At 37.7% G+C, this 24,466-nt stretch overlaps 1 protein-coding gene across 13 annotated transcripts in view; it reads left to right on the forward strand.

Moving 5' to 3' along the window:
• Window positions 1-723: 723 nt before the first annotated feature.
• Window positions 724-24,466, forward strand: part of CEP128 (centrosomal protein 128) — a 140,147-nt gene continuing 116,404 nt past the window's right edge. For 5 of the 13 annotated variants that reach the window (XM_057428434.1, XM_057428432.1, XM_057428440.1 and 2 more), the window contains exons 1-9: window positions 725-911; window positions 3,205-3,365; window positions 5,454-5,540; window positions 9,209-9,335; window positions 10,317-10,438; window positions 11,316-11,348; window positions 12,942-13,033; window positions 13,750-13,822; window positions 19,605-19,721. In XM_057428434.1, the coding sequence (XP_057284417.1) occupies window positions 3,219-3,365; window positions 5,454-5,540; window positions 9,209-9,335; window positions 10,317-10,438; window positions 11,316-11,348; window positions 12,942-13,033; window positions 13,750-13,822; window positions 19,605-19,721 (798 nt within the window). In that variant the 5' untranslated portion in view covers window positions 725-911; window positions 3,205-3,218. Of the gene's footprint in view, window positions 912-3,204; window positions 3,366-5,453; window positions 5,541-9,208; window positions 9,336-10,316; window positions 10,439-11,315; window positions 11,349-12,941; window positions 13,034-13,749; window positions 13,823-19,604; window positions 19,722-24,466 lie in introns of those variants that run through there. The other 8 variants (XM_057428443.1, XM_057428444.1, XM_057428445.1 and 5 more) reach the window with 5 other exon arrangements.

Here is a 24,466-nt window from a genome sequence, read left to right on the forward strand (position 1 = left end):
ATATTAGTAGCTCCCTCAACATGCATGGGTGCATCCCACCAGGGCCCATGGACTTATATATGTTAAGCTTATTTAAGTACTCTAAACAGATCCTCTTCCACCAAGCGAGTTCTTCCTTTCTTCAGATTTCCCTCAGGTTTTCCTGCTCCAGTGGAAAACTACAGAGAGGGTGATCAGACATTGTAAAAGGCTGCACATAGATGTGGTGGAATAACCACTCCTGGAAGTGTTCAGAAACGGTGTAGAGGCAGTGACATGGTTTAGTGGTAGACTTGGCAGTCCTGGGGTAATGACTTGATGATCTTAAAGGTCTTTTCCAACCTAGCTGATTCTACGATTCTAAGTAACTTCACACCTTTTCTCAGCAGGATCAGCCAGGTGCCTACTCTCCTCATGTACACACCTGCTTTGCCAGAGCAATAGCTTTTGTTTCTGCTTTTCACGCCTGCTTAGCTGCAGTTTGTGTAAAACGCCTACGTATTTTGTAAACGTTTACCTTTTAAAAACGTTTACAAACACCAGCTCCCGGGAGCCACCTCCCACATCCCGAACACGGCCTTCGACAGACCGAAAACCACCCCGCAGGGCGGGGCCTGGCTTCCGTTACGGCTCCTGCGGCAGAGCGCCACTGGCTCGGCCAGCGTCCCTACCGCAAAGTCTTTTGGGATTTTAAGTCCTCCGCGCCTTCTTTCCCATGTCAGGGCCGTCGCTAGTGGACTACCTGTCCCACAGAGCCTTGCGGGGAGGGGGGCCTGGCGCCCGGAAAGAGGTGCTGGCAGTTGGTGGCAGGGCGGCTAGTTCAAGTTGCCATGGCGGCGAAGTGAGGCGGTATGTGGAGCCCTTGGTCGTGCTCAGGGAAATGGTCAGCTTCGCCTCGGGGAGCTGTCGCTATCTCCTGTAGCTGCTGTGTGGTGAGGGCTGGGGGTGTGGGGAGGGTTGAGTCGGGGGCTGCGGCTCGAGCGGCTGCGGAAACGTGCTGCGCTGCCGCTGGGGGCTGGTAGGGTGCGGAGGTGAGCGGCCCTGGGAGCCGCGGCAGCCGGGAGCCGCGGCGGGAGGCTCAGGGCCTGCCAGCCGCGGGGTTGCAGCCCGTGGGCCTGACGGAGACGCGGCCGTCAGCGTGTCCAGCGTTGTCCTGGGCTTGTCCAGCTGCCCCTGGGGCTTTCACTGACCTGTCTGGGGCAAGAGATTCCGGAGGCCCTCAGAGATGAGGTCAGGTGTTAGTGAAGTTCGATACGTGCACGGCGTAGGGAGGACTTGCAGAGGGAGTTGGTTGGTTGGTTGGTCTATAGTATGAAGGAACTGTTTTCTGTGTCGTGATGCCGAAGAGGGCTGGGAACGCGGTGTCACAAATTGACAATAAACTGTAGGACCGGTGCCTGCTAGCACGATGGTGAACTGTCACCCTGTCGGACCACCTTCCTGGTTTTTGAAAACTTCTCCTAGCTCAATTGGAAGCTCTTAAGGCAAGGACCTTCCAGTTCTAGAATGGCTATTGAATGTTTTTGTCATGCTTAGTCTTATCAGTAAGACTTCAAATATGCCTTTAACTCTGAGTTAGTTACCTGGTGATAGATTTGTCTGCGTGGAGCTAAACAAATAAAAACACTTGAAGTAATCAGGTTGTCTATACTCAGTTTATCTTTTGTTTACTCAAGCTGGAGAACTTGAAGCTGAGACTGTCACTTGTACTTGTTTGCTTTACCCTGAGTATATCTTAACAAGACAGTCCAGAGTGAAACTGAAATGTTCCCTTTCCTACAGTGAAGGAAAATACTGGGTACTAGTGTTTTTTCTGAGTGCAAGAAATTATAAGTTATAATCTGTTTGGGTACACTGAACTAGTAAAAGACAAATGACTCTCACTGTCAAGTAGATTGTATGATCAAGTGCTGAAATCAATCTAGATTTTTGTAAAAAGTGATAATAGGCACTTTTTAATTTAAATTAATAGACATATGTGCATATAGAGTATTTGTACAAATTTCTACATATATTATGATTTTTTAAAAATGTAAAATGAAATTTTTATAATTCCTTTAAAAATGAGGATGTTGCTGTCTACAAAACAAGACTTCAACTTAAAAGTGCTTGTGGTTTCTCTTATGTTGCTCGTAAGAACAAAGAGGAATGCTACTCAACTGTAAATAGGAAGTTTTCTTCAGACAAAATGTCTTTCTGTGTCTAGTGTTTCCTTTCATTTTTTACCTTGTTTATGAGCCTTTCTTCAGTGCTTTGGCTACTAAGTATCTTACTGAGCCTATTTTTGGACAGCTGAAAACAAAACCATTAATATTTTCTTTTGTGAATCTTCATTTCCCTTTTGTTTTCTCCAGTGTCATAGCTTTTCAGTAGTTTGGGCTGTCATGGTTAATATACTTCTCAGAATGATGTTTTCAGAAAATAACTCAGCTCCTGCTTTTCCATAATTTCTATCAGTATCTATCCCTTTTTCTGATATTACAAGTTGTCATACTTGTCTAACTGTTTAACAAATTTGGTTCCTTATTGCCATATCCATTGATTTGATATCAGCGGAAACATTGCCTTTTTTTTCTTAGTCTGTTTTATTTTTCCTGCATATTTGTGTTGATTAGTCTATAACTTCGCAGTTTTCTTTCCCTGCTTTTTAAGGAGCAGCATTTGCCTTTTTCCATAATATCTCTAATTCTTGAGTCATTAAGATTCATTAAGTTCCATAATATCTCTAATTCTTGAGTCATTAAGATTCATTAAGTTCTTAGATTTGCTTCAGATATTTAGTTACTTGGGGCTATTTGTCTTAGTTGGCCCTGGCCATTCTGTAGCAAGTAGTGTGAGGTAAAGGGGAGTGCTTCTGCAGACCAGAACAATTAATAAAACTCTGATGTCCCCAGTGTAAGTTTGGGGGGAGAATTTGCTTTGGGCTATGGTCTTATCTGGGTACTGAACTTAGAAATAGTGAGACTGCATCTTTTGATTTATTTCTGTCCTAATTGGCTCTGCCTCTTGCATCTTGGCACTGCTTGATGGTGTGAACAAACATAATAACTGAGGAACAGTTGGAAGATCTGCTTCAAAAGTACATGCTGCTGACTTGAACCAGAAAGGCTAGTGTAAATGTGGTCCGACTGTATGAAGTTGCTTTGGGAATATCGTGTAAGTCAGAGACCGTTCAGTTAAAATCTGGTTTCAGCATTCATAACTTTTTCTGGTCTTCCTATCTAGGTTTCAAGATACTAATGGCAGATTCATCTAGTGATTCAGACAACTTTTTTAGGGCTCGAATAGGAAGGCGGCCACCTTTGAGAGCATCCCACAGCAGAGCTCGGAACTATGGGGCGGAAGAAGTTACAGAGAAGATCCATACTTTAGCAAGCACATTACAGGTTGTTTACAAAATATGGTTTTAAAGTATTTTATAGAGTTTGCATTTCTGTAACATAAGGGTCAAATTTTCATTTCTGAAGTTGTGAAAAATACTGTAGTGATGGGAAACATTGCTTTCTGTGCAAACCAGAAAGGTTTTAGGGAATTTTTTTATATTGCCTTTGAGCTGAAATATGTGGTTTGTTGCACTTATATAAAGCTGTTATTTAAGACAGTAATAGCATTGTTAGAAGTAGTCACCTGTTCGGGAATACTGTTTATAAAATTTGCCAAGTGAATAATGCCAAATAAAATTTGTCAGATTCTCAAAAAAGGCATTATGTTTTGTAGCAGAAAATTCCAGCCCCATCTTTGTTGTCTTGCACTGTTTAAAATTGCCCAGTTCATGAAAAAGTACATATGTAGGCAGTTAATTCCCTCATGATAGAGCTTACAATTAAAATATTTTCTATGTGTGGAACATCACAATAAGAAGCAGTATTTATAAACTTGCAAGAGATCCATACCTAAGTAGGAAAAAGCATTCATCTAATTCCTGCTGCTTCAGTGGAGACACTGGAGGAAATATGTGAATCTGTACTGCAAGTGGAAGGAGACATTTAGTTATCTTGATGCCATTTACTGCTTCAGAAGTCATTGCCATTCCTCTCCAGCTGACAGTTCTGAATACCTAGAGTGAGTGAAACTTATAAAAACTTCAGTTTGAAGCTGTGGCCTTACTGTTGTACTGTAAATGATAGTGACCTTTTTCTGAGTTTGTGTTTTTTATTTATTTATTTTTTCTCATTCCCTTTGCCATGCTCTATCATAGAATCATAGAGTAGTTAAGAGTTGAAAAGGACCCCAAGATCATCTAGCTCCAGCCCCCCTGCCGTGGGCAGGGACACCTCACACTAAACCATCTCACCCAAGGCTCTGTCCAACCTGGCCTTGGTTGGAGGGACAGGGATAGAGCATTCACAACTGCCTTGGGCAGCCCATTCCAGTGCCTCACGACCCTCACAGTAAAGAATTTCTTCCTTATATCCAATCTAAATTTCCCCTGTTTAAGTTTTAACCCCTACCCCTTGTCCTATCACTACAGTCCCTAATGAAGAGTTCCTCCCCAGCATCCTTATAAGCCCCCTTCAGATACTGGAAGGCTGCTATGAGGTCTCCATGCAGCCTTGTCTTCTCCAGGCTGAACAGCCCCAACTTTCTCAGCCTGTCTTCATATGGGAGGTGCTCCAGTCCCCTGATCATCCTTGTGGCCCTTCTCTGGACTTGTTCCAACAGTTCCATGTCTTTTTTATGTTGAGGACACCAGAACTGTACCCAATACGCCAAGTGAAGTGTCATGAGAGCAGAGTAGAGGGGAGGATCACCTCCTTCAACCTGCTGGTCACGCTCCTTTTGATGCAGCCCAGGCTATGGTTGGCTTTCTGGGCTGGAAGCGCACACTGCTGGCTCATGTTAAGTTTCTCGTTGACCAACACCCCCAGATCCTTCTCCGCAGGGCTGCTCTGAATCTCTTCTTTGCCCAGCCTGTAGCTGTGCCTGGGATAGCTCCGACCCAGGTGTAGGACCTTGCACTTGACATGGTAAAACTTCATAAGGTTAGCATCAGGCTGCCTCATAAGCATGTCGAGGTCACTCTGGATGTCATTCCTTCCCTCCCGCATATCAACCGAACCACGCAGCTTGGTGTCTTTGGCAAACACCGTTCAGCTGAGGGCACACTCAATCCCACTGTCCATGTTAGCAACAAAGATGTTGAACATGACCGGTCCCAACACCGATCCCTGAGGGACACCACTCGTTACTGGTCTTCAGCAGGACATTGAGTCATTGATCACAACTCTGTGTGTGCAGCCGTCCAGCCTGTTCTTTATCTACTGAGTGCTCCATCTATCAAATTGTTGTCTCTCCAATGTAGAGACAACATCTTCATATTCTGGTTACTTGAACAGGATTTTGAATGCTTAGACCCTTTAAAAAGCACTTGTATTAGCATTTTACACTGATAAAACAATAATAATAGGGGCAACAGCAGTGTTTGAATAGGGGAAGTTTCTGGTTTGACTTTTCTTCCTCAAACTTTTTTAAAGGATACCAACAGAAATCTAAGACATGTTGACCATTTGCTGGGACAATACAGAGAATACAACAAGGAACAAACTGAAGTGATAGCAACTGTGAGTAATCTTCAGTTTATCTTGACTTCTTAAATCTTTTCTGCTAATAGCGTTCATAGCTGGAAACTTGTTAATAATGGACAGACTATATCAAGAATTAGGTAGATAGAAAGTTTGCATATTTATTTGAGTGATCTAAATCAAACTATATTAATATGTGACATAATGAACCTGGCAGATTTTGTAGTTTCGTTACTTTTCTGGTTTCTAAGCACCAAATAGATTATTATGATATGCTACCATGTACAAGGTGTATAGCTGAAACAGAGTATTAGGGAATGTGTTTCTTTTGCATGAATAATTGATAATATAAAAGCTATATTACAGCAGGAAATTACATTGTGATCATACTGGTGAAGTATTTTTTCCTGGCATTCTACAAAAGCTTCTGAATCTCTTGACCAACTTTATCTAAATTGCAGAAGGGGTGAAATTCTCATAAATAGCAGTCTTCTACAAGCTTAAATACAAATGTCTAGACAGAGAAAGTAAAACAAATTAGTGTTGGTAGGGCAAGAGAGGTTTGTAACTTAGTTGTAAACAAACTGTAGCAGGTGAGCAGGTGGAACTTGGAACAGATACATGTGAAATGTAGGAATATTTTGCATGTGAGGGTAGAGAGAAAGAGGAATAAAAGCAAATATGTGGAAAAGACTTGTTTCTTCAGACAGCTTGCTTTCAAAATCGGTATGCACAAGTTCGCATCGAAGTAATCTGGGATATTATATGCCTTAAAAGTATTTTTTTTCCTTCTGTTTGAATGCTATGTATGTCTTTATATGCTCTGCTTAGGTACTGAATTTGTGGAATTTCTGGTGAGTGGTAGAGCCATTTAAGCTTCTCAGTTTTTAACAAATACTGGTACTGGAACTGGTAGTTCAAGATTGTTACTCTAAAAAGATGTTCTATTGGGAAACATCAAGGTGAGCAAGACATCGCTTGCATTTGGTTTTGACTTAATGTCCATTCTTCTTAGTCAGTGCAAGGTGGCTTTTGATTATGGCTCAAGGAGAAATCTAGAGACACTAACCGTCTCCTGCTTGAGCTTTAAATAATAAAGTAAATTCAGTCTTCTTAGTAAAATTAGTAAAGATAGCATATTTCTCTGAGTTCCTGTTCCCTTTTTGAAGCAAAGTTTCCACTCAGTTGTCTTATGTACTTGATATGTGGGAAGAAGCAGCTGGGGTGAGTAAGCAGTGAATCTATTTTCTCTATATAATAATTATTTAAGAAAAACTTGAATAAATTTCTCATTTGGATGGTGATGTGTTGTTTTTTTTTTTTTTTTCACAGTAATAGTTGGTCCAGCACTTCTACCATATTAAACAAGATTGTTTATCTAAGAATAATCTGCTCCAAATGGGGAGTATGTTTAGGTTCTGTTAGTTGTGCTGATTGTAATGTCTAATCCTTGAATTCTTTGTAATCTTTTCCTTTAAAAAGACTTCTTCAGACCATTGTATAGCATATTTACATTTATGAATTGGTGGCTGTTGGGCTGCTGTGGAGCTATTTTACATTCTAATTTATAAATTAGTCTCACTATCCCACTTTGAGGTGCTCAGTGTCTGATGTGAATCAATGCAAAACTTGCTACATAATTTACAGGGTCAGGAAGACTTGCTGTTCAGAAATTTATTTCATTTTTGCTATTGCTAGTACTCTAGTGGTGGGAACATTGTACTTTCCATACGTGCTCTGTTCTAGAGCAATGTTATTTTCCTGCTGACTTCACTGTTTTGGAGAGTTTTGAAAGTAATTAGCCCTTGAGAGATATGTTTCCTTTGTGGTTATCTATTTTTTTTTCTGATGGCACTGATATTTGACAATCCACAAAACATCTATTTCTAAAGGGTTGCCTTTCCTTTCCCTAACAGAAGCTTGTACACAAGGGTTAAATTCCTGCTTTATTCTCGCAGAAATATACACAATTATATATATATATATATATATATATATATAGTTCCAACACCCCTGCACACCTCACACTAAACCATGTTACCCAAGGCTCTGTCCAACCTGGCCTTGAACACTGACAGGGATGGAGCATTCACAGCCTCACTGGGCAACCCATTCCAGTGCCTCACCATACGTCTCTTTTAATTTTTTATATATATATATATATATATATATATATATATATATATATATATATAAATATTAACCATGCCAAGTGCAAGGTCCTACACCTGGGTCAGAGCAATCCCAGGCACAGCTACAGGTTGGGCAGAGAAGAGATTCAGAGCAGCACTGGGGAAAAGGACTTGGGGGTGTTGGTTGATGAGAAAATGAGCATGAGCCAGCAGCGTCTGCTCGCAGCCCAGAAAGCCAACCGTATCCTGGGCTGCATCAAAAGGAGAGTGACCAGCAGGTCGAAGGAGGTGATCCTGCCTCTCTACTCTGCTCTCATGACACCTCACTTGGAGTATTGGGTACAGTTCTGGTGTCCTCAACATAAAAGGACATGGAACTGTTGGAACAAGTCCAGAGAAGGGCCACGAGGATGATGAGGGGACTGGAGCACCTCCCATATGAAGACAGGCTGAGAAAGTTGGGGCTGTTCAGCCTGGAGAAGAGAAGGCTGCGTGGAGACCTCATAGCAGCCTTCCAGTATCTGAAGGGGGCCTGTGAGGATGCTGGAGAGGGACTCTTCATTAGGGACTGTAGTGATTGGACAAGGGGTAGGGGTTAAAACTTAAACAGGGGAAGTTTAGATTGGATATAAGGAAGAAATTCTGTACTGTGAGTATGGTGAGGCACTGGAATGAGTTGCCCAGGGAGGTTGTGAATGCTCCATCCCTGTCAGTGTTCAAGGCCAGGTTGGACAGAGCCTTGGGTAACATGGTTTAGTGTGAGGTGTGCAGGGGTGTTGGAACTGGATGATATTAAGGTCCTTTCCAGCCCTAACTATTCTATGATTCTATGATATTAAGGAAGGACCAAAATGTTAGGCACCTTTTTGTACCACCTAGAGGGAGATCCGACATTGTGTATATTTCTGCGAGAATAAAGCAGGAATTTAACCCTTGTGTACAAGCTTCTGTTAGGGAAAGGAAAGGCAACCCTTTAGAAATAGATGTTTTGTGGATTGTCAAATAAACGTGTCAAAAGCAAGTGGCTGAGAACCAAAATTAGCAAATGTAATTTTAGAAAGTAAGAAAAAATGGGGAACTTGTTTAGGAATATAGTTCGTTCTGAACTTTAAAGTTTGAGATGGCTGCCCTTTTCTTGAAGTATAGCTCGTAAAAGTGGGGCTTGATATAAAGCTTCTTAGTGAAATTTGACAGCTATATGTCACATTGATTACAGATGGAGCTGATAGAAAAATGCCAATGAAAAGAATTTCTTTGAAGTTATTTTCTGGATTTTGCAGAGCTGGCAAATAGGTCTTAGTTTGGTTGTAGAAGACTTTTTTTTTCTTTTGAGTTTTCCTGGTGTGTTGCACCACTGTTGTAAGAAACTTGATATCTGAAGCCGCCAGTGTTGTAAAAGTGTTTTGCTATAGTTATAGGAATATCACATACAAGATAATGAAGAAAAGCTGTTATTAATTCCTGGCTTAAAAATAGTTTTGATTCTCTTAATTACTTCTTTGAAAAATAATATTTTACATGCATTTTTTTCATCAGTCTGTGCTCATATTTCAGTAAATTGCAATTTCTCTGCAGTTAAAAGAAACACTGGAACAATCTATAGGTCAATTAAGGAGCCAACGATTAACCCGGAACTCTGAAATGAGAAGTGCTTCTCTCTCAAGCTTATATCCTAGTGATCTAGATGGAGGAGGAGTGTCAGGTAAAATACTTAAGGTGCTTGAGTGTGCTTAAATTATGTCATATAGTTGTTGTATGGAAAGAAGAAATTAAAAATATAAAGATAGTGGTGTGAAAAGTTGTCATTGATTACTTCAAAGAAATTGGGTTTAGAAATTTGCAGGACCTTATGCAGCTGCTGGTTGGGTAAATTCTTGCAGCTTTCTATTACATAGTCTTTTCTGCTGGTATCCCAAGAGATCTAATGATTCTTTCAGTAGAGAAAATTGCTTGTCCCCTGCATGATGTATCATATGCATGGTAATGAGAGTTGTAGACACATATAAGTTAAAGCTAAATCCAAAAGATATTGCAGATTCTGAAGCTTACTTCACAGCAAAAGGGAAGTTAAATTTTAAATGCATAAGATTATGGATGTGTGGATGAAATTATGTAAGGCTCAGCGGAAAAGGAAGAACTGTACAAATGTATAACCTACAGAAAAGTAGCTTTTTTCTTGTACATCTCTCTGAAAATTCATTATATTTTAGAACAAAGTGTATTTGGGGGCTGCATTCCTCCCAGAATTGTAGTAAATTTAGTAAATTTACTAAAAATAATGTTAGTAAATTTAATGTCTTTTAGTAGAAAGCTTCTGTAAAAGCTGTGTAGTACTGTAGTTTGAAGCTATAATAGATAGAAAAAAGTAGAGCAAAAGCTATTGCTTGGGCAAATAAAATTAGAGGAAAAACCCTATTTATTCCTCGGAGGAACAAAGAAAACCTCCTTCTTACCATCACATACATGTATTTCAGAAATACTTGAAGAAGAATCCTGAGAAGAGGTAAAGGATATATAAGTATGCCTGTGCATTTTATGTAAATTTAGTAGGAGTTTTGTCTGTGATGTGGCTTATAAGTATATTGGCAAGGTGAAACGCACTTTTTGATAAAGCAAAATGAAAAACTTCCCATACAAAGTTTTGTTTTCCTACTTCTTTTTTTTTATCTCCTATCTCATAAAGGGAACCGCCACTTCCTGCCTACTTCTCCTCTCAGGGATTATGGAGACTCACAGGGCAATAAACATCGAAGGTCTAGATCTGCAAGTGTTCGATTTGTCAATGAGGCAGATAATTTTGACCAGGTACAAAGCACTAATGGGAGTTGCCTCCCAAACAGGCAACATGTGGTCACCGGGCTCTTTGTTTTTCCCATCAAATAAGGTTATTCTGATGATGCAGCTAAGAATGTTTCAGTTATGAAATGTGCTTTCAGTGTTACCTGACATACATTTTCTTGTGTCTGTCAGTCATGTCAGTTTCATGCAAATCATTATAGAGAAAAAGATGCGGATGGTAATGATATCAAAAGAAATGTATGAAAATAATTGTACTTTTTAAACTACATATGAGAAATAAAAATAATTTCTGAATATGTGATTAACGTTCATGTACATGTTGAAATCCAGTGTGGCTATAAAGGGGACTGTTCTGCTTTGGTAAATGGCAGAAGATCTTAGTGCTTTTGCTGTTTACTTCAGGATTGCCTGGATTGATTTTTGAACCAGCTAGTTCTCCATCTTAATTCTAGGTCTGATCTGTGAGTGGGATAATTTGACCCCATACTTCAGGCAGATGATGCGAGGAGGAGAGGATGTGTATGGTACTGGTAATTTTCATACCCCTCAACTTGTGTCTACTTGCAGACTCTTCAGAAAAAAGAAATTAGTTACTTTAATGGATAAGATCATAGACTTTCTATATCTTACATATAGAGCGGAGCTTTCAGCAGATAGACCTACTTGAGTGAATCTCTTTCTGTGGACTAATTTGTCCAGGAGAAATGTATAATGACTAATATTAAAGCAGCTGATGGTGAGATGTTCATGTTGACTTTATTAAACCAGTCTCAACTTCCAAGTAATTTTAGACTTAACGACAGTACGTTGACTTTTTTGGAAGTCTTGAGTGCCACAGAAATTCCTATACTTCTGTTTAACCCTGTTTCATTGTTCCTTTCAGTCTGCTGCTCCCTTCATTCATTCATCCCCCAGGGTTACTGTGGAACTTTATCCTTGGAAGGAAATAATGTTATACAGAAATCTTTCCTCCTAAGCTTCTGAAAATATTCAACCTATTCTAGACTACTTCTAAATATTCTATAAATATCTTTAAAAAATTTGTTCAAGGCAGTTCCTGCAATGCATACGGAATTTCTAGTTTCTAGGTGTCCGTCAGGGCTCAGTATTGGGGCCAATGTTGTTAATATTTTTATTGATGAGCTGAATGAGGGCATTGAGTACACTCTCAGTAAATCTGCAGGTGAAACTAAGTTGGGTGGGATTCTATTAAACAACTAAGTAAGCAAATAGCTCAGTTTTCCTGTTTTGATGATTATTACCAGTTTATTCCTTATTCTTGTTCTTCAGTGGGTGAATATGGCTTTACTAGATCATTAGCTATTTTTGTAAGAAGAGTATAGTGCTTTAAGGAATGGTGAAGCAGAGCTAATAATTGATTATGACCATAAGTAACAACTGAGGCAGAGAGGAAGCATTGTTGTTTAACTAAAGCTGTGACTTTTTCTTCTTTCTGTAACCACAGTCCCTTTATTCACATTCTGACTGCTTCTAGCACAGGTAATTTTCCAGCTGAATGTGCTTCTAACACATCTGAGTTTCCTTCTTAGGCTGATAGGTTCTGAAAATGTGCTGTGGTTTTCAAAGTCTCTTGGGTCAGGTTGAAATTTCTGGTTAGTTGCACAGGTGAGATGATAGTGCCTGTATCTGAATGTTGATGGCAGTCAGCTGGGCTGTGGAAGATGTAGGTTTAAGTCTTGGTCATAGAAAAAGGGGCTATTATAAACTAGGATTTTTTACAATGATGATCATGGCTACTAAGCCGTTGGCAGCAGTAGGTTGGATTAGGATGGATTAACTGTCTGTTTTTATCCCATGAAGTATAGAAATTTGCTTACTTAAAAGGTTTAACTATAAATTGGAGGCCTGCTGATTGGGGAAGATGAGAGGTATTAGAGAGGAAAATAGATGTGGTGGTTTTTTTTTTTTTTTTTGTTGGAGGTTTTCTGTTTGCCTTCCCTCCCTACCCCAGCCCAAGCTCTGGAAAAGCATTCTAGAGTATGTAAAGTCTTGGGCAAGGTAAAATATCTTTCCTCATTGTTCTGGTAGCTCCTGAATACATTGTAGTGTTCTGCTTGGTCACTTCCATCTTTTTATAGCAATATGTATAGCTGGGCAGAACTTTGTTTCACTTACGCTAGCATTTATTAGAAGGAAACATGTCTCTCCTGACTTCACCTGTTCTGATCTTTCATCTTGCTTTGCCTTAGGTTGAAAAGATGGTGCAGTGTCAGGTAACCAAAATGACCAAGCTGTGAATGATAGAAGAAAACCCCATAGTTGGGAAGCTTGGTTTAGCAAATAATGTACTGAATATTAAATGTCAGAGAGCAAGTGTTGTGAAGGGTTGTTTGAAATAGAGACATGCAATTCATGGAATTTTGTGGTGTTGATATATTGTAGGCTATTTTTATCTGCTTTATTTTAAAAGGGTATATATGTATTTTAGGAATATCACAGATACAAGGGTTCATAAGCCTTGGCTTAATTTGTGTACTTTGATTTACAGCTGCATTCTTTCCACCAGTCTCTTCGAGATCTCAGCAGTGAACAACTTCGCCTAGGAGATGACATCAGTCGGGAGTTTTCAAGAAGAAATCGGTATGAAGAGAATATAACTCCATATGAAGAATAGTGTGGAACATAATTGTTATGCTTTTAAATAATGCTTAAACTTTATTCTTCTGTATTTAAAAAAATAATTTTGTGAAGAGCAGGGGATTACACAAGATTTAGATGAAAGCAGTATTACATACTGCTTGTTTCCCATCATCTTGTGCAGTATTTATAAATGTAGATAAGACCCATCAATTCTGATTTGTATAGGATATGTGGCTTTCCTCCCCTTCTAGATATATGGACAAACCAACAAGGACTCGGGAATTTCTTTTATTATAGATTTGTTCCTTGTTTATTCTTGGTACTGGAGTCTCTTGTGAACAAGCTCTTATGCAGGCCATAATGCTTTTCTGAAGTATGTACTGTCTCAACATGTGGTGCTTTGTCTAATAGCAATAACGGGAATTGGTCTGCTAATTCCTAGTAGGAACTGCTATTCGAAAGCACTCTGTAGACCTGTTCATAATTTTATAGTTGTTGACAGCCTTTCAACCTAGATGCTCTTTATCTTCACTTGAGAAATGCAAATACTTTTTATCATGACTTTTTTAATTGAGGCTGGTCTCTATGCTAGGAATTTAGAGGCTGTAGAAGAAATTGAAGTAGCTTAAAGATCTGGGAGTTTTTCTGCTTAAAATTATCATAGTTGATATTTAGTTTTTGTAAGAGTATTTTCTTACCTATATTTTTCTATGAAGCACTGAAGCTGAATTAAGAAAAACTGTAGAAGAATTGTCTGGAAAGCTTACTGAGTCCCAAAGACAAGAAACGGTGAGTGTGACTCACATGAAAAGGTGATTTTTTTTTAGTTATATAAACAGGACATGAACTTCTAGTTTGGTTTCTGTCCTGGTAATCAGTGCCACACATTGGTACATATATCTGAACATGGTCTTATCTAGGCTACTATGGGTTATCAAAATGCTACCTTTACATAATGAAATCAGCAAGATAGACAGATTTTATATTCCAGGTGCTTGTTTAAAGTAAAAGCAAGTGCTTTACAAGTGTGTATATAGTGAAATTTTCTGTTTCAAAATTCATAATCTTGGGGAAAGCTGCTTTTTAATTTTGATCATTGGTTCCTCCTTAGAGTGCATGAAGAAACTGTGATCTGTTATTGTACATTTTTGAGATCCTTTAGTACCTTTCTGTGTTTAGGAATTCTTCTAATGACATAATTTAATTCTGAATGATTACTCATTTGTGAAAGTGAGCTGGGTAGGAGACACTACTTTTCTGTTGTTTTATTTTTTTTTTTCTCATGACTTCCTCATGCAAATTTGTGCAGGAACTTTTGTCCTTAGTGTCTTTATCTTTTTGCTTTGGAGTTGTTTGGTCTTGTTTGCCTTTTTTTTTTTTTTTTTTTTAAATCTCCTCCAATACTGCCATCATATTTATATTCTACTATATGATTCTTGGCAATAAATTGTCAAATTGATTCTTGATATCTTGACTGAATGAGTTCATGGCAGAAACATTATTTTCAATTCGGGTCTTTTAGGTCTTCATTTCCCTAGGGACATATATCTAAATTCTTACAGCTATAATGTTCAGTATATTCAGTGATGTTTGCAAATTGTCTCTCTATATAAGTATGTGGGGTGATAAAGGTCTAGTCACTGCAGTTGTTCTGAGTTGCTAGTTCAGAATTTATTTTAATTAGACGTTACAATTCTTAAAGTATTTTTGATGCTGAATCTGAATACTTCAAGCCACACAACACAATCAATGCATATTAATTTTACCTTTAAAGGGAGCTGTTTCCACCCTATAGGACATCTGAGGTGATAACACAGGCATAGTTGGATACTTAAGCACTCTCCATGGCCTTGCCCTTGAGAATCTGTCTGCTTTTGACATAAAGATTGCAGGTTCTACGACTCCATCAAAATCTCTTACCTAAATGTTTTGTGAGATTCCTTATTTCCTTTAAGAGTTTGGATGTTTGGTAGGGGAATGTTCGCATAGAGTTATAAACAATTGAAAGAATGTTTATTTACTTTATAGTTACATAAGATAGCCATCTTTGATACTTTGTTGCAATCTCCTGGTATAGAAGCACATCCCAAATAGTACAAAAAGCTGATCTTTATGCATAAAAAGCAACTGCACCGAAGCACAGATTTGTTCAAATTAAGTAGATGCTTAATTGAGATGCTACACTAACCTTCTAATGGCATTAACCTTTAAGTATCTACTTAATCGAAATGGTGCCATTGGAAGGTTAGTGTAGGCTGTGTACGAGAATAAAGACAGCAATGTCAAGTGAAATGGCTTTCACATGAGGTTTGTGTTGGCTGTGATACCTTGGAAAGCCAGGATTATTGTCAGATAAGTAACTGTCCTTCAGAAAATCTAATATAGTGGCACTTCACAGGTGACTTGTGAAATGTATGTCACACATCTTTGCCCTGAGGGAAAAGTTTAACAGTATTTGAAGTGACGTGTGAAAGAACTTTGCTATTTTTGTGATACTTCTGTTTCAAGTCTGCATTGATGAGAAAATAGATCAAAACGAGAAAGGCAACAAAAATCTGTTGGAATAGATTTCAGTCATCAGGACTTGTGCACTAGAAATAACAGTGGAGGGCTGAAAAACAGGAAAGAAACTCAAGAAGTAGGATGCTGCTTTTGTAGATAAAGCATCCAGCATCTTCCACAAGATTATATTTAGCTGTGTGACTGAAACGTCACCCTGGTTTTAAACAGGGCATTCTGCTATTTGTATTTAATTGGTGGTGGGGGAACTTTCATAGATTTTGCTGCTACAGCAATGTCAGTGCAGTAATTCAGTGCTAGTGTTTCATTTTAAGTAGAACCTCTGTACTCTTTGTGCTGTTCTTCAGTGAATTGCTTGTCTACACCAAGGCTTTTGGTAAGATCCAGAGGACAAGATACATACTGTGATGGTAGAAATGGCCTGAGATAGAGTCTTTTGGAACAAAGGAAGTGAATTTTAGGGTTTCTTCTGCGTGTGCTAATTAATGAGTTGACACTTAATTGCTTCTAGTTGTTTTGGTTTTTTTTCCTTCTTTTTATCCCAGTTGTTGTGTGTCACAGAGCCTGTGACAAACTGAGGAAGGTCAAAGAGGCTACAAAAGCAGGAAATATGTTTCCCACATATTTCCCACATATTCCCCCATATTTCCCCCAAGAAATATGTTTCTTGTGGGAGATCATGTCTACACCAGTGTAGACTGAGTAAATGTTATGTTGGGGGAACTGTATTGAGTGGTGCTTTCACTGCTTTGTGCAGCAAGTTAGCAGAAAGATTCCAGGAAAAAAAGACAACAAAAAGGCCCCACAAAACTGTAAAAGAGAGTCCAGTGCATGATTTTTAATCTGTGCACTTTGTAACAATGACTAAGCAAACTTATATTTGGCATCACTACAGGAGCAAAAATATTAAACCTCTTAGAGTAAGGCTTGGTCTCTAGAAGAGAGTTGCATAAATATAAAGCGGCTTCTAAGAAAAATGTTGAAGAATGGAGGATAGACAGTGGAAGTGATCTACATACCCTGCAGTTGTGACTTGAAATAAATTCATTAAAAGACATGAAGGAGATCGAAAGACAACTGATATAACTAGTATTATTCTTTATAAAGTAGGCTAAAAGTAGTGTTTAGGAGACTGCCTTTTGTTTAATCCTCTTTTTCAGGATTAATGCTAATTTAATATTTATATTAAATATTAAATATTAAATATTAGTAAGCATTTGTCTACTAGAAAATACTTTTCCTTCTGAAGAAATGTTAATCAGTGTGGTACCTGTTCCTGTATCCTAAACCAACTTTCTTTAATAGTCAACCATTCTGTATGCCAAGCTCTACCTTAGAATCATAAAATCATAGAATAGTTAGGTTTGGAAAGGACCTTAAGATCATCTAGTTCCAACCTCTCTGCCATGGGCAGGGACACCTCACACTAAACCATCTCACCCAAGGCTTTGTGCCAACCTGGCCTCGAACACCACCGGGGATGGAGCATTCACAACCTCCCTGGGCAACCCATTTCAGTCCCTCACCACCCTAGCAATAAATGACTGATTACATGCAGAAAAGTCTTCAGTCTTTTGAGGAAATGAAAGTGGGCAAATATCCAAATATCTTCTATTTTGGAATATTCATGAACAACTTTTTTCTAACTATGAGTTAGAAAAAATGTTCCTGGAATATTCAAAATTGACAGACCTTGGAAAGGATAAAATAGATTGATTACAGTTGAAGTTCTGGAAAAAATAAACATCCAGGAGGATACATCAGACAACACAGATTTATCAAGAAAAATTATATTTGTATCATAGAAGTAATTTACATGAATGAAACACTGTTTTTCTGTGTCTTCATGCATAGTTTTTTTTTTTTTTAGAAAGAATTTCATATACTGTTCTAGTAAGCTTTTCGGTAAAATGTGATAAAACTAGTTCATGAACTGTTAGTGAAGTGAATTTTATGTGGTGCTACTCTTCATCTGGTTTTCTCTGAAATTTTTGTTAATAGTCTAGGTGATGCAGTATAGAGATGCTTCAGGTATGTTGGAAAACAGAACTGAAATCCTGTATCCAGTCCTGGAAGTGGCTTAGAGGATAGAACAGGGGTTTAACATTTTTTTTTGTTTGTTTGTTTGTTTTCCTAAGGGTGATGTCTGTAAGTCTGAAATCTCCATGCGCCTGACAAATTTAATGAATGCATCTTTTTCAGTACCTTGTTAGAAATAAGATAAAGGTTGTATTCTGGAGGGAGGTGAAAGTTAGAGGCAAGACAAATCACTTGATATCTTGTAGTTAGTAAAAAAGTTACTTTCTTATTCATTCTGCATCAGTGACAACTTGCAATGAATCTTGTCTAGTGCTGCCTCATGTCATGTCACTTGACTGAGTGTGTGGTGAGCTAGACCTGTGTCAGTGAGGAAGTTACTGATCTCCTCTTGAATGTTTTCTTTGGGGGTGATGTTACTTTTGGATGTTCTCTCTAATCTAAATTACACATTTTCTTTATAGCTGTAGTGCTCTCTTGCTTAACTTCACTTGAAAGATATGTGAGAGGGCTGAGAAACCTCTGCCTTCAGAAACATGTAGCCAAGATTTTTTTAAAATGTAAAAACGTAACTTTCTTTTAGAGATATATGGAGAAAAGAATGACAGCTATTTCCCAGTTTTCAGCAAAGATGTAAAAAGTTTAATGCCAAAGTGCTATTTTCTGTTCCAGCTACATAGTATCATTGTTTCTCTTAGCAGGAGTATTTTCTAAATTACAGAAGTAACATTGAGGAGTAGTTTTCAAAACAAATACAAATGTTGTGATGTGGTCCTTATTTTTGTACATTAGTTTTTAGTAAGTTATTATTCTGGATTATGGCTGCAGAGCTTTTCATAACTTATACGAAAGAATGCGGTTTGTTGCTGTACATTTTTTGAGCTTCTCCTGAGGTTTTTAAGAGAAAATACAGAATTCCAGATTTTTTGTTGACGATTCATCTAGCTTCACAAACAAGAAATGTTTTCAAATGGATGTATTCTGTTGTAAAGCAAAACCATTCCATTCTTTAAACCCGATGTACTCATGCAGCCCAGACCACAAATGTAACCTTTCTGTTAATACACAACTATGTTGCTCATGTTAAAATTTTCTGTGCTTATGCCTAGTGCTAGTGGAGGTATGCGTAATGGTGAAAGTACAGATCAGAACTTGTTCCCCTCTACATACATCAGGAACTAGTAGTTGAAAAGTGTTTTAAATCCACATTACCGAATGGTATTTAGATAAAAAGAGGTATTTCTTTCTAGTAGTTGTTTAAAATGAGTAGTTTTAAAGTAGGGAGGAAATGATACATAAATATTTTCCTAGCTAATCTTCAGCGATATAAATTTAACTTGCTGCCCACAAGAGGGTGCTGTCTGCTAGCAGCATGAAATGCAAAATAAACTCGTGCTGGTGTTGTAGTGTAAGGTTGAATTACTGTGTTTATAATCCAAATTGCTTTAACAAATAACTACTGTTATCTGTATTCCTTTGTATTCACAACATATTGGGAAAAAGTCTTAAAGTGATGTAATTATTTTGTGCTGTGACAGCTCTTGTCTACTTTTCACTCACAAATTTCAGATTATGAAAGGCAAACACTGGTCTGTGTGGTCGTAGACTGGAGATGTGAAGGAAATGATTCTCCAGGGGTTAATCAGGCCTGGAGAAGATAAGATTTTTGTATTGCAGCTTCAGGTTAGACTGCACCAAGCTAGATGTTGAGATATTTAGCATTTGAGTAGAACCGCCACTGTAGAGAAAAATATACATATAGCTAAAGGATGATATTGCTAGTAAGATAGCAGGTCAGTTCCCTCCTTGAGTAATTTTTGCTATAACTCTGGGTATTTTCTACACCATCTAAATTTTATTTAATAAAATAAAAATTTTAAGAATAAAAATTTCTTCTTTCTGCCCTGTACTCTATTTACCTTTTTTTGCCATTGTTATCTTAACATGTGGTAAAGGACACACTAATTTCCTTCAGGATGTTTTTGGTTTTGTTTTTTTTTTTTTCCTTTTGAAGGTATTGGAGCGGGTAGAGAGAAGACTTCAAGAGATAGAACAAGAAATGCATACTAAAAGACAAGTTGTAGAAAGGCACCAGGACCAACTGGGACATATGTCTCTTCAATTGCAAGAGGTATGCAAATGAAAACTTCCTGTGTATTCAGGGGTGAGTTAGGATCCTGCTACATTTGTGAGCCTGTACCTGTCAAATTGGTAAAAGTACTTGTATCTTTGACACTTAATTTTAAACTGCATCCATCCAGCTCCACTTGTTTTAGAAACCAGATGATAACACGTACAGTCTGTGTTCTTCATGATAATGTCTTGTCTATGTTTAGATCTTTTTTGCAACTGGCACAAACATTCTTCAAAATAACCCATGCCTCGCGCCTTTCCTCAAACTCCAAACAAAAGCAAGTCATTAGCTGGGTTGTCTCAATTGAAACATTTTGTTTTCTAAAATATAAACTTTGCTTGCGGTGAGCAGTTTATTTTTAACTTATCTCAACAAGCAATCAAATGTGCTGCAGTGGCCAGACAGCTTTTCATTGCTTTTCAAACAGTATCTGATGTAGTATACTGTTTGATCTGATGTATCTGATGAAGCATAAAATATTGTTTAGGAGACAAATACACATGTCAATATTATGAATTAAAATTGGAGACAGCTAGTAGCCTTTTTTTCTGCTCGCTTTGGGAAACGTACAAAAAATACATCTCTGTTTCTGATGTTACTGCTATTAGGAAAATCTGTGTCTCAACTGGGAGTTACTTTTTATTTTGCCTCCCTTAAGATATGATTTGCAATTTTATCTCTAATTATGTAATAGAGTTAAGAAGAAATGTGTGATTCCATGTTTTTTACTTTTAATACTAGCAATGGCATACATACTTTTTGAAAGGCAGTTGTTTTGCACTGTGCAGTGATATTGAGGAACTTCAGTTTAGACTGATGTCTTTCGTGTAACGCTAGAGACTACTGAGCGGTCATATTTAAGAAGATAAGATACGATTCTATGATTCTATGATTCTATGATGCTCTTTTGGTACATATAGAAAACAATGTTTATCAAAATGCTCATAGTGCTTCTGCTAGTATTTCAGAAAGAATCATAGAATAGTTAGGGTTGGAAAGGACCTTAAAATCATCTAGTTCCAACCCCCCTGCCATGGGCAGGGACACCTCACACTAAACCATCTCACCCAAGGCTTCGTCCAACCTGGCCTTGAACACTGCCAGGGCTGGAGCATTCACAACCTCCCTGGGCAGCCTATTCCAGTGCCTCACCACCCTAACAGGAAAGAATTTCCTCCTTATATCCAATCTAAACTTCCCCTGTTTAAGTTTTAATCCATTACCCCTTGTCCTATCACTACAGTCCCTAATGAAGAGTCCCTCCCCAGCATCCCTATAGGCCCCCTTCAGATATGGGGGTACTGGAATGGGTTGCCCAATGAAGTTGTGAATGCTCCATCCCTGGTGGTGTTCGAGGCCAGGTTGGACAGAGCCTTGGGTGAGATGGTTTAGTGTGAGGTGTCCCTGCCCATGGCAGGGGGGTTGGAACTAGATGATCTTAAGGTCCTTCCAACCCTAACTATTCTATGGTTCTATGATTCATTTTTCTCTGTATTGATGTCCTAGTGAGTGAAAAGAACTAGAGTGCTTTATTATAGTTTTCATTGCTCTTTAATATGCCTTCATTCATTTCTAGATTCTTTGTGCCTTCCATCTGGTAGAGATCTGCTTAATGAAATGAGTTGGTGTCATGTTGTAGTGTTGTCTGCAGACTGGAACAGTCTTTTTTTTTAATGGATAACAACTTTTTCTGTAAAGATACAGTGACACCGCCATGGTTGCCTTTGAAACGTGTTTGAATTCACTCAATTGAATTCGAGTTTTCTTTCAAAGACTTTCATATGATTGGCTATGTGATCATGAGCCCTCAAGATGTATACCTCTTCTCCTAGAAGCTCATCTTTTAAATGTAATGCCTAATGAATATGAAATACTGAGTACATTCCTGACCTTTCATTCCCCTAAGCTGTCCAGGTGTAGATGAAGATGTTTTAATCTTTTCTTCTGAAAGTTCTGTTTTGTTCTGTGCATATATTTGTAAATTATTTTTCCTGAGGAGCCCCTAGATTTCTATTTAAAATACTTTTTTGACACCACTGTTCAAAACATAGTCCTTATTCTCAGTTTGTGGGAAATTTCAACATCTATTAGTCTTCTTGATAAACTTTTACTCTTAGGAGTTTGGCCGAGTCAAGGTTCAGAGCTAATCCTGGCTGAAACAATCTTTTTCCACACAACATACATTCGTAGCTGGTGCTGCATGGAAGAAATGAATGTACTGAGGACTGTATCGAGAAGTAGTCTTTATAAGATACAAATGATCTTAGGGCATGGTGTGTGTGTCTGTAGCTTAAGTTGATGTAAAAAAGAATGTATTTTAGAAAGAATGCTCTTGAGTTTTTTTTGTGTACTTTGTAGACCCTAGTGAGAATAAAGTAAATATTTTCCTTCAATTGTTCTCTGGATGAAGCATGTTTCTACATAATTTTTAAGTGCTTTTTAGTTTGTTGTTCTGTTTCTTGTCCTTTATAATTTGAGTTTTGAGTTAAATGGACTGTTAACTCTGTCAGCAACATCAGTCTTCTGGTGATCATTGCATGGATGTAATGTTCTATTATCGTCCTATATTATTTCTCCAAGATGTTTCCTGAGTAACATGACTGGAAGGTAGGGTTTGGACTGAGTTCTGAAACCCTGTCATTTATTATGGCCTGAATGATTTACAGAGAAATGCTATTTAAATTTTGTGGCTATTTAATGAGACGACTTTTTCATTAGTTTGCCTGTTAATACATTTCAAATCACACAAAGTTAAATTTGACTTTTGTTTTTAGTCAGTAATTGCTTTAATTAAGAAATTTTGTGCATTTTAAATATTAATAGTTACTATTTTTAAGGAAAGTGCAGTGCCCATAACTGACCACTACCTGTCAGTATTTTACTGTCTTATGAGAAAGATTTTCCTAAATGTCAGTTATAAATTATATGTTTTCAGGATCTAACTGTGCATGAGGATATATATGCTTGTCTTTCTCTTGTCTGTCTTGTCTTTGTCTGTCTTTTTTATGATATGCAAACTTTATATGTGTGCTGCACTAATATTAAAATCACAGGGTGATTATTAACCAGGATGATATCTAGTTGTATACTCACCATAAAGAAATCTTGTCATATAAATGTTTTTATCTTTAACATCTAAATTTAGATTATTATTTTGATTCCATAGTCTGTATGCGCTCCGTGTAGGCGGATAAGAATTACTGTCTCTACGTTTTTATGTACCTTTTAACTTAGTGTTTCAATACACCAGTATACACAGTTTAAACAGCAATTACTGCAAATTAAAAAATTCAAATTAGCAAACAGAATTTCATGCAAATCATACATCTTCAGTTTCTTCTGTATTTCTGATACAAATGTGTTTCTGATTAGAAATGAGAAAAAATATTCTCATCTTTCTAGGGCTACTGACACATACGTATGTATTGCTTTAACAAAATACATGTGCTATGTAAACTAAAGCTATTTTAAGATTCTTCAGTGCTTCATTTTGAACATAAAGACGCCATTACCTTGTACTGTTTGCATTTATGCATCCATTTTCTAAAACAAGATCAAGTATCATTCTTAAAAATGGGCTTTTGGATGTCCTGGATGTCTTTACTGTTTCTTGTGCTTGGCTTCCCGGATTTTGGTGCAATGAGTCTGTGTGTTCATGCTTTGCATGCTTTAGGTAAACGTTTTTATAGAACATTTTGAACCCACAGTCTGTAATGAGACAGTAACTATAGTTATATCTTAAGCTAGTAACTTGAATAGGCTAGGAAACATTTTGTTTTTTTCTTCGTGCAACTGGATACTTGGGGTTTCTTTGCCTCCCACTGTACATACTGTGAAGTGCAACAGGCTGGTGGATTTTCAATGAAAGTGGGGTAGACTGGCAATCAAAAGGGTTTATGAAAATTCTCTTTTTGCATGTTTTTTATCTCTGATCCTTCTAGACAAACATAAACTTGAGCCATAAACTCTGAGCCATCTGGATGTTTTAATGCGTCGTTGATACTTGTTCCTTGGCTCTGTGCTATGCCACCTGTGGCTAATGGTTTCTGTTTTATTCTCATTTGAATCTGAGAGCCTTGGAACATGAGCAAGTTTCATACATATCTGTCACTGAAATATCTAGGCAGTCTGTTTTTAAATGCCTGGCTGCTATATCTAGGTAGGATACTCAGACCCATGCTAGTTGCTAATTTAGCAAGTTAAGGGAAGAATTTTCACTATGATGTGGTACATTTGTTGTCTTATTTTAAAATATAGCATGAGGTTTGTCTGCTTGTGTATTTCTGCCAGTAAAAATATAATTCACTGATCTGTCTCACTTGAAAATATAAATTTCAGTTTGTGGGCCATGCATTACTTTCAAATTTGATTAGTTAAGTGATTGCCTACCTAGCACCTACTCAGATATGTTTCCATTTGAAGTGGTGCATATATGGTATATATAATTTATTTCATCATTACATTCTTTTTGAATATATATATGAATTATTTTTTCTTAAAAATGAAATGGTTATGGCCTATTTTTATAACACACAGAAAATAAAACTGAATGTCATATTTATAATATCAGTGATAGGAAAGACTGCCTTTTTATTTGAAATTACTGCTATTTAATTGCCTAAATATCATTCAGTGATCCTGATAAGTTGAAATAGCGTATTTTTTTCAGTGGTAGCTTCCGAGGTTTAGGATGTACTACTACTAATGCAGAGATATACTTTTTGCCTTCAGTAGGGAAATCT

Source organism: Pezoporus wallicus, unplaced genomic scaffold (assembly GCF_028554395.1).
Source record: "Pezoporus wallicus isolate ANWC-B61680 ecotype Strahan unplaced genomic scaffold, APGP_CSIRO_Pwel_v1 contig_3486, whole genome shotgun sequence".
NCBI classification, from domain to species: domain Eukaryota; kingdom Metazoa; phylum Chordata; class Aves; order Psittaciformes; family Psittacidae; genus Pezoporus; species Pezoporus wallicus.